Here is a 10,371-nt window from a genome sequence, read left to right as displayed (position 1 = left end):
CTGCGCAGCCTGCACCGCGTGCGCGAGCTCGAGGCGCAGGCGCGACAGGTGCCGAGCCTGCAGCGCTGGGTGCGGCGCCTGGAGGCGGAGCTGCGGCGGTACAGGTGAGCGGGGCGCGGCCCCGGGCGCAGGTCGGCTCCCCTCGCCCAGACCTCCCGCGCGCTCGCGCGGCCCCACGGTGCGTTCACTCACGTATGGCTCCATTCACTTGTGGGTCCCCGATTTGTTGTCATTGTCCGTCCATCCATCTAGTCCCTGTTCACCCACAAGGTCTAGAGAGTTGTCCGTTCAGCTTGCAGTTTAATGTATTCGTTTTTATTTGTCCTCCAATTTGATCATAATGATAATAGCGAACAGTCGCTGAGCACTTACTGTGTGCCAGGCTCTGCACTAAGTGCTTCGTGTGACTTGACTCGTGTAACGCTCACAGCTGCCCTGTGAGGTGGGTGCTGTTCTGATCCATTCTACAGATGAGGAAGCAAGTGTATAACGACTCCTTGTGCTTGCTGGACCAGGGCTGGAATCGGGACCAAGGTCCAAATCTTGGCAGGGCTTCTGGCAGATGTGTGACTTGGGGCAGGTCACTGCCACTCTCAAAGCCTGTTTCTTCTTGAGGAGAACACAGATTGGAGTGCCTTCCTGCCACAGTGGCTATGAAGAAGAGGCGTGGTGGGTGCTCAGTGAGCAGAACCCCCTCCCTTTCAAATCACAAGGCATGGCGGAGCACGGTGGCTCACGCCTGTAATCCTAACACTCTGGGAGGCCGAGGTGGGAAGATTGCTTGAGCTCACCAGTTCCAGACCAGCCTGAGCAAGAGCCGAACCCTGTCTCTAAAAATAGCCAGGCATTGTGGAAGGCGACTGTAATCCCAGCTACTCTGGAGGTTGAGGCAAGAGAATCACTTGGGCCCAAGAATTTGAGGTTGCTGTGAGCTGTGACAGTACAGCACTCTACAGAGGGCAACAAAGTGATTGTCTGGGAAAAAAAAATCAAATCACAAGGTGCTCCTGCCTGCCACCTCCCACATTTACTGAGTACCTTCTCTGTGCCAGAGGCCATGACAGGAACCAGGGAGAAATCTCTGCCCAGAGCAGTGAGACCCTCACAGGAGCAAATTGCCTGGCAACAGGCCAGGTGAGTGCCAGCAGCAAGGGGGGCCTGCTGCAGGCTCAGATCTGCCCCTGGAAGAAGCAACCTTGAGAACTGAGGATGGGCTGTTACCTGCCAAGATGGCTGCGAGAAGGAGAGAGGAGAGTGTTCTAGAAAACGGTGACTGTATGGGCAAAGCCCTGAGGCACATTCCAGAAACTAAAAGCTGAGCTGAGGGTTGGAGGCCCGTTAGGGCGCAGAGCAGGTGGCAGGGATTTCAGTTTTTCCCTTAAGAGAATATGAAGGGCATGGGAAATTTTAAAGTAGGAGGTGACAGAAGAAGATTTGTGTTTCAATTAAAAATTATCCCAGAAAGCTGGACATTGTGGTGGGCACCTGTAGTCCCAGCTAATGGGGAGGCTGAGGCAAGATCACCAGGAGTTTGAGGTTGCTGTGAGCCATGATGCCTTGGCAGTCTGCCAATGGCATCAAAGCGAGACTCTGTCTCAAAAAATAAAATAAAATAAAAATTATCCCAGCTACAGTTTGACAAAGAGATGGGTAGAGGGGGAAGAGCAGGAGACAGAGGGGAGCTTTCTGGGGGGGGGGGAGGTCAGGGCAACCAGAAGAGGTGGCTTTTAATCTAGCTGCTCAGGGGTGGAGCCTTGTCCTTGACTTGCGAGGTGCTCACAGCTGGAGTGAAGAAGGCTGGAGGGAGGCCTCCAAGAGGCAGACTCTGGGCCAGCCTCCTGTGGTTCCAAATGTTTTGATAGTCATTTCCTGTTTGCATAGCTGATCAGCTAAAGAGCTGGGCTGGTTGGCTCGAGGCCCCTGTGCAGCCTTGGAGCTTTCTTTAAGAGGAGAAATAAAGGGTCTCTTCTTTGTTTTGCCCTAAAATCACAACCAGTCCTTATAGCATGATGGCAAGAGCAACTACAGATACTGGGATAGTCTTTTACAGTAGAAAAAGTGAATTCCTACCCCTGGCACCGTTTCATCCTCACAAGACTGTACCAGTAGGAGGTTTTGTCCCTTTGCTGTTTGTGGGACGTGCATCTCTGAGAAGTTAAGTAATAGACCCAAGGCCAGACAGCCAGAAGGTAAAGCCTCCCTGTCCCCACAGCCTGTGTTCTTTTTCTTTCCACTTCATCATTTTTGGTTGTTGATTCATGGTTATGAGATGGCTGCTGCACCTCCAGACCTCGCATCTACTGTTCAGACAAGGAAGAAGGAAGGGCACTATTAGGGTGTGGGGGGTTTTCTCCCACAGAGGCTTTGCCTTTGCGTTCCCCACCAGAACCTGGACCATATCTATGGGCCGAAGCTGTGTCACAGGGCTGCGTCCACCTGCAAGGGAGTCTGGCATGTGGGTTTGTGCCAGGCACACTTGGAGTTCTGTTAGTTGGGAAGAAGGAGAAGCAGCTACGGCAGAGGCTCTGAAGGAGGTGCTGGCAGGTGCTCCACCAAGGGGGGGAACTGAGGGACACTGCGTGAAGGGCACACAGTGATTAGGTGGATGGCTCTGCCTGCCGCTTATTTCTCTGTCCCTCGAAAACCTTGTCCAGAAGGCAGACCTTCTCTGCCTGTTTTCTGGGGACAGACTTACAGGCTTATGGACTGACTCGTCCCAAAGCTCTCACTCTTTGAAGAAAAGAGTGAACCGAGCACTTTCCACGTTAGCTCACGTGGAGCCTCTAAACCAGCCAGAGAGGAAAATAGTATTATCTTCATTTCACAGATGAGAAAATCAAGACCAGAGAGGAAGCAGCTTGCCTGAGTGGCACAGGAACTAGGCAGCAAGGGTGGGATTCAGACCCCAGCCAGAATGGCCCCAAGCCACACACCCCAGTTGGGTTTGGCAATGTGATCAAGTCCTCTGGATTCTGCCCTCCAGAATGAAGGGGGTTTGTGGGTTGCAAGGTCATCTCTGCTTTTGCATTTCAAGTACCAAGAACTCAGAGGTGCCTGAGCCTCACCATCCCTCCCCTGCCGCTGTCCCATGGGGCAGCCTGTAGAGGAGTCCCAAGGAAGAAGGGGCCCTGCACCCCAAACACCAAACAGCAAGCCCTCTTAAGTGACATCGCCTGAGAATGCCTCCAGGTGCTCTGCAGATGTGTCTGGGGTGGTAAAAAGTGCCATGATCAAACTCCCCCCAGGGATGACAGCTTGAAGCCATTTGGTTAGAATGAGTGACCTGACTCATTCTTTTCCAGCATCTTCCAGAGTCCCAAGCACTTTCACAGACACCGACTCACTCTAATCTTGTAGTCATGCTCTAAGGTTGGTATGGCGTCATAGTTTTCAAATGAGGAAATAGACCCTTTGGGGCTGGGGGTGGTTTCACTAAAGACACATACCCAAAACGCAGCACACCCAGAACTAAGACTCTGAATCAAATTCTTCCACTTCCCTGAAACAGGATCTCAATAAGTGTTCATTTCTAGGACTTCTACTGAGTTCTTTTTCAAACTGGCAGTTTCTTTTTCATCCTGCTCAGTCCTTAAGTTGTGGGTTCTACCCAACCTCCTAACATCTGAACATACTAACTTCACAGTCCCCACTGGATTTCTGGAATGGCTGAGCCCTCCAGGTGTTCCACCTCTGCTGTCTTTGTCATGATAAAAAGCACCTGGTGAGCTTTGCTGTTTTGACTGGGAGCCCATCTTTGGCAGAGCATTGACCCTTGAGAGCCCCACCTGGAATCAAGGTTGTGGGGTTCCCTTCACAGCAATTCTCCATCTGCAGCCACCAGGTTTGGATTCAAGACTAACTTTTTAGTTGATAGGCGTGGAGTTTCTTAACTACACACGTAATGAGAAATTGAGTTCCATACCCGGAACAAAATCCCAAAGCCAACAAGTGGGATTTTTCTCATCTTTGGATGAGATGAGACAGCCCCTTCATGGCCCCTGACTCTATGATGCAGGGAGGTCTCCTGTCCCTGACCCCTCCCTGGGCGTCAGCTCTATCTCCTGCTCCCCAGGCAAGCTGGAGCTGTCACTGTCTTGTTTTTGACCTTGGCTCTGTATTTTTTTAAACGGCTGTATTTTATCCAGCATTTCCGTGTTTGTAGATGGAATGGGTGCATTCCCAGCACCTCAATCAACCATCCTGACCACAGTCTAAGAGTATATACAGTAAATATTTAAGCAATTGGAGACATTGACTTATTCTTTCTAAACACCTGTGGGCCAAGCCCCAGGCCGGGTATCTTGGGGACACAGAAATGGCACAGACATGTCCACTGCCCTCAGAGGGTCTCCTGGCCTGAGGGGAGCAGGTCATCAACATACACGGTAGGACACAGATGTGCTGTGTGCAGAGAGACCATCAAAGAAGCTAGTGCTGCTTTCAGAGTTGTAGGAGTCCCAAGTCAAATAGAAGTATCCCACGTGTCCAAAAGGGATCTTCAGGCCTCCTAGAGGTAGGGCAAGTCTCAGGTGCTTAGCACCTCTGTTCAGACAAAAGAAGGACGGGCAGCATCTGGGTGGAGGATTTCCTCCCAGAGAGGCTTTGCCTTTACATTCTCCATCACAACCTGGACCACATGTGATGGGCCAAGACTGATGAGACAGCCCCCTGGGGGCCCTGACTTTATGCATGGAAGTCTCCTGCCCTCTCTTGTCTGTCCTGCCTGCTAAGGATCCTATCGTGGCCACAACAGCCTCTGGGTCCTACTACTTCCCAACAGATGTTGTCTGTCTCATGCTACCTCATCTGAGACGAGGAGACACTCAGCACTTTCTTCAAATCTCACACAACAGTCCACATTTTTGTGCATGGTAGACTTTCCTGACGATTGGGGGGAGGGGGACAGTGCAGTAATACAAACAGCTCCATGTGGAATACCTGATGTCACCATTCATGAAATGTTGTTTAACACACACTCAACTAAGGTGTTTCACTGACACTGACCCAACCACTCTCCTGTTTTTCTTTTTTCTTCCTTTTTTTTTTTTTAGACAGAATCTCACTCTGTCACTCTAGGTAGAATGCTCATAATCATAGCTCCCAACAATTTCAAATTCCTGGGCTTAAGTGATCCTCTTCCCTCAGCTTCCCAAGTAGCTGGGACTACAACTGGATAGTTTTTCTATTTTTAATAGCGATGGGGTCTTGCTCTTATTCAGGCTGGTCTCAAACTCCTGAATTCAAGGGATCCTCCTGCCTCAGCCTCCCAGACTGCTAGGATTACAGGCGTGAGCCACCGTGCCAGACTGTTTTCTTTCTTGTCTTCCCTTCCCTTCCCTCTTCCCTTCCCTCCTCCCTCAGCCAGCTCTCTTAGATGAGTGCCAGAAAGCCTAACTCAAACTGACTTGGGTGAAAAGGAAGTTGGTTCTTAGAACTAAAAAGTCTTAGTCTAGGCATGTCCACCTTCAGGAATGGCTGGATCCAGGTACTCAGACAGTGTCACCAGGATGTGCCAAACCTGGATACTCTGCTTCACTGTCCAGCAAGCTTTCTCCCCCAGTACCTGGGTGTCACCCTAACATCTGCAAAGCTGAGTCCAGTAGATAATCTCTCACCTGAGCCATCCTCTGAATTCCTGGAATTGAGTCTCATTGAACCAACTTGCAAACATGTCTATGCCTGAACCCATCATGGGGGCCACAGTAGTTTGATGCTCTGATTGACCAAACCTTAGTCACCCCCACCAATGGAGCCAGGGAGCAAGGCCCATTAAACACTAGGGCTGAATCCTCCAGGACAGCCAAAGGGAGCATATCCAGGACATGTTCAAATGGCACACGCCTCCTTGCACTTCTCTGGAGCTTGCCGCACAAATCCCCTTTCTTGACTTGGGAACAGCCCACCTGTGGCAGGAGACTGAGTTGTGAAAGCCTGGTTAGACATGGGTAGTCTTGTCTTAGTCATCTTCTCCTGAATGCTGAACACTTTGGGGATAGCTTGGGTGGGGGGTCTTCACCCCCACCAACCTGCCTGGTCAGGTGCTTCAGTGCTTGCTGGGAGTGGTGGGCAGAGAAGCCATTACCCCCAGTCTCCATCCTTCCAGGAGCCCTCCTGAGAAAGCATGGGAGCTTGGCCTTTCTTTGGCCCAGCACCCAGCCCAGGCCTGGGCAGGCATTCACCTGCACACGGACATGTGAGTGGGCGAGTCCGTGTGCAAGTGGGTGCTGCCCTAGAAAAGGGCAGAAAGGGTCTGGGCACCTGAGACTTTAGCACCAGACAACCCCAAAGTGGCCCAGTGGCCTGGTCCTCTCCAAAGGGGGTTGCACTTGCCTCTGCTGTGGACGGTCTCTCGTGGGCTGGGGGCATCTCCTCCTGCTCTTGAAGCTGCCCTTGTCTCAGCTGTTTCCCTGGCCCAGCCTCCTCCTATGCTGCAGCATAAGAACAGCTGGGCCCCGTTATCGGCACCTTCAGGACACCTGGGCAGGCAGCCCGGGGCCAGCCCTGTCGGGCAGGGGCTGGGGTTCAAATAGGCAGGAAAGAAGACAGCCCAGCTGGGGCAGGGTAGAGGGCTGGGAGCCTGGCCTCTGGGGCTTTGTTGTCAGGGGAGGATGAAAAGGCCAGGGAGGAGGGTGGGAGGCAGCTTGTCTGGCCAGCTCCTGTGGTAGGAACACAAAGATGAGGCCATCTGAGGGCCACCTCCTTTCTTCTGCCCCATTGCAGCAGCCCAGCCTGGCCTGGGTGGGCCAAAGTCAGCGGGTCAGGCGAGGGCAGGAGGGAGGAAGGGCAGCTGGGAGAGAATCAGACAGTGTGGGGCAAGGAACACCATCTGGAGCTGGGAGGTCTCGAATTCTGTTATCCTGGAGGTGAGTGTGTGGGTGGCCACTGGTGGGAACAGAGGCCTTTTCTCAGGGACACTACCCAGTCAGGCACCCAGCGTATGCTTCAGGCCCTCAGGACACAGAGACAGGCTCAGTGTGTGAGGCCCAGCTCAGGAGGCCCAACCCAACCCCAATTTGATGCCCATTTCTCTACATGTGTACAATGTGGTCGTGAGCTGTTGCCTTCACTTCTGTGAAGCTCACTTTCCTCATCTGTCACATGGGCATGGGATTCTATTCCTGTGGTCATGGATATTGAATGAATATTGAGTGAGACAGGGGAGGCAGTGAGATAGGACTGTGGAAGTGTGACCTGGGGCCACCCATTCTCCCCTCCACGAGCCTCAGTTTCCTCATCTATAAAATGGGAAGACAATAATAGTTAATACCCACTTCATAGAATATTTACTGATTCAAAGTGCCGAAGTGTTTAAAGTACCTAGGATAGGGCTTAGCACTAAGAAAATGCTTAGTAAACTTTAGAAATTGTTATAATTATTATTTTATTTATTTATTTATTTTTGCAGGTTTTGGCCAGGGCTGGATTTGAATCCGCCACCTCTGGCACATGGGGCCGGCATCTCACTCCTTCGAGCCACAGGCGCCACCCTAATTATTATTTTTTTGAGACAGAGTCTCACTTTGTCACCCTTGGTAGAGTGCTGTGGCATCATAGCTCACAGGAACCTCAAGCTCTTGGGCTCAAAAGATCCTCTTGCCTCCCAAGTAGCCGGGACTATAGGTGCCCACCACAATGCCTGGCTAGTTTTTTGTTGTTGTTGTTAGAGACAGGGTCTTGCTCTTGCTCAGTCTGGTCTCAAACACCTGAGCTCAAGCAATCCAGCAACCTGAGTCTCCCAGAGTGCTAGGATTACAGATTAGTATTCTTATTTATCCCTTATTTCAGCAGCCATCATGCTGAGCGTGTCCTATAACTACTAATCGTGGTGGTGGTTGGTGTTGCTAATACTCACAGAGCATCCAGCCCCTGGAAAGTCCTCTGTCGGTGGGGACAACCAGCGAGCACATGGGCAGCTTCAGGAGAGTACAGCAAGGCTGTAGCAGAGAGCCACAGGGTGTGGGTTCCCTTGGGGAAATGCCATCATCCGAGCTGGGTGTTCAAAGATGAGTAGGAGTTTTCTCAGGCACTGCAGATTTGGGTTTCAGTGAGTGCAAAGGCTCAGAGGTGTGAAAGACCTTGGTGCCTCTTGGGAAGAAAGAGACTTTCTTTGTGGCTGGAGGGTTTGCAGAAGAGGCAGCCAGAGGGGCTGGCAGAGGGCCCTGAGTGCCAGACTGAGGCCCAAGGCCTGTACCCCGAAGAACAGGAGAGACAGAGCAGGGCTTAAAGCAGGGAGTGAAGTGGTCAGACTTGAGCTTCATAAAGACCCCTCTGGCTGCATTTGGAAGACAGATCGGGCAGGAGGGGAGGCAAGAGGCCAGGATGTTGGTGTGAAGGCTTCTCTGGGTCCAGGGAGAGATCTTTTAGCGCCTGAGAAAGGATGGCCCACGGGCCCCACCCCTGGAGGCCTCACCAGGAGCCAGGGGAGTCCGTGCCCTGTCTTGCTCCTTTCCCAGATAGCAGCTTCCCTGGGGATAGATCTCAGGATATGTGGGCCAAAATGTTCCCTAGAGCTGGTGCAGCAGCCAGGCTGATGATGAGGGCCTTCCTCTGGGGGAAGGAGCCAGCAAGGGGCACCCAGAACAAGACTTGGTGGACCAGCGATGTGGGCAGGCCACACACCCTGAGTTTCCCCCTGGCATTGACAGAGCCCACTGAACTAAGTGTAGACATGGGAGAGAAACAGGAGCCAGATGGTGGGTGGGACCTCTGAGGGGGGGAAGTGAGAAACTGACTTGGGAATCTTATTTGGGGTCCATGTACGAGGAGAAACTCTGTGGGGCTCATTGCAGTAAGGACCACGGGGCAAGGCTGAAGAGCAGGCTGGAGGGCAGAAGAAACCATGAGTGGGGGTTACAGACCTTCAACCCCCAGCTGCATGTCCCTGAAATTGTAACCAGAGTGTGCCAAGATGCCTTTAGCAAACTGCACCACCTTCATCTGAACCAGGTTCCAGAGCGTCCTTACTGTAGTGCTTGACACCTCTAGCCAAGCTGGCCACAGGTTACGCTCTATGGCCAAGTGTCGCACGTGGGCAGTCAGGGCACACCTATGTGAGGATGGCAGCTGGGGAGGCAGCTCTGGTGATGGGTTATTCAACTAGGAATACTTTCAGCTGCAGGTCACAGGGAACTCAGCCAACAGTGGCTCAGACCCAGTGGGAGTTTGTCCACTCTCAGGGGTTCTGTGATGGTCTTAGCAGGGTTCCTTCAATGAGGTGACCCTCAGAATAAAGGAGTGGCGTTTGTTCTTTCTATCCAGAAAAACAGAGCCCACCTGGAATCTACTGGTGGATGTTCACATAAGCACATTGTATGAGCAAAGTGGCAAAGAGGAGGCCTCTGACAGCCACAGTGGCCTGTCCAGCCTCACAACAGAGGAGCCGTGGATTGTTGAAATGGCTTATCAGTAGTGTCCCCAGGGAAAGCTGCCCTTGCTCAAATGTGCGCCCCCAACTGCATTTCCATGAGGACAGAGCCAGGCCCACACTGTGCCCCGCTGTGCTTCTCTCCAGGATGGGGCTCTGTGCCTGCACAGGGAGAGAATTGTTGGCTGCACAAGCCAGTAAGTGCAGCAGTTGTGTTCTTCAGAGAAGGAAGGAGCCCATAGAGGGGCACATCTGCCCAAGATCATGCAGAGAGTTGGGGCACAGAGTCTGTGGCTCTTTCTGCTACTTCCCAAGGTGGGCTGGGAATAAGCTTGCACCTTTTCAGGCTGGGATGGCCACACAGGGTGGTTGAGGCACCAGCCAATCGCCTCTGCCGTGATGTGCCTTGTTCACTTACCTCTTTGTGCTGCATGTTTGCTTTGGTGCCTTCACACTTTTTGGGAAGCTCTGACTCAATATGATTTTGCCTCAGTTTCCTCATCTAGAGAATGAGGTTAATTTTAGTACCAACCACACAGCATAAGAATTAAATGAAGTAATATATAAAAAGCATTTAGGACAGTGTTTGGTACATAATAAGCCCTCAATAAATGTTATTGTCATCAGCTGGCCCTCATCTATGGGGAGCATTCTCACCTGTGGGGAATATTCTCACCTGTGGGGAGCATTCTCACCTATGGGGAGCATATCACCTGTGGGGAGCATATCACCTGTGGGGAGCATTCTCACCAGTGGGGAGTATTCTCACCAGTGGGGAGCATTCTCACCTGTGGGGAACATTCTAACCTGTGGGGAGCATTCTCACCTGTGGGGAGCATATCACCTGTGGGGAGCATATCAACTGTGGGGAACATTCTCACCAGTGGGGAGTATTCTCACCTGTGGGGAGCGTATTACCTATGGGGAGCATTCTCACCAGTGGGGAGCATTCTCACCTGTGGGGAGCATATTACCTATGGGGAGCATTCTCACCAGTGGGGAGCATT

General features: G+C 52.1%; 1 protein-coding gene across 1 annotated transcript in view; it reads left to right on the top strand.

The window, feature by feature from the left end:
* EFCC1 (EF-hand and coiled-coil domain containing 1) overlaps nucleotides 1-10,371 on the top strand; it is a 52,645-nt gene that overhangs the window by 2,581 nt on the left and 39,693 nt on the right. Inside the window, exon 2 of the mRNA XM_012809210.1 lies at nucleotides 1-104. Within this exon, the coding sequence (XP_012664664.1) occupies nucleotides 1-104 (104 nt within the window). The remainder of the gene's footprint in view (nucleotides 105-10,371) is intronic.

This window comes from Otolemur garnettii, unplaced genomic scaffold (assembly GCF_000181295.1).
Source record: "Otolemur garnettii isolate 467f Iridium unplaced genomic scaffold, OtoGar3 scaffold00101, whole genome shotgun sequence".
In the NCBI taxonomy this organism is placed as follows: Eukaryota; Metazoa; Chordata; class Mammalia; order Primates; family Galagidae; genus Otolemur; species Otolemur garnettii.
This window is presented reverse-complemented; position numbering and strand designations above follow the sequence as displayed.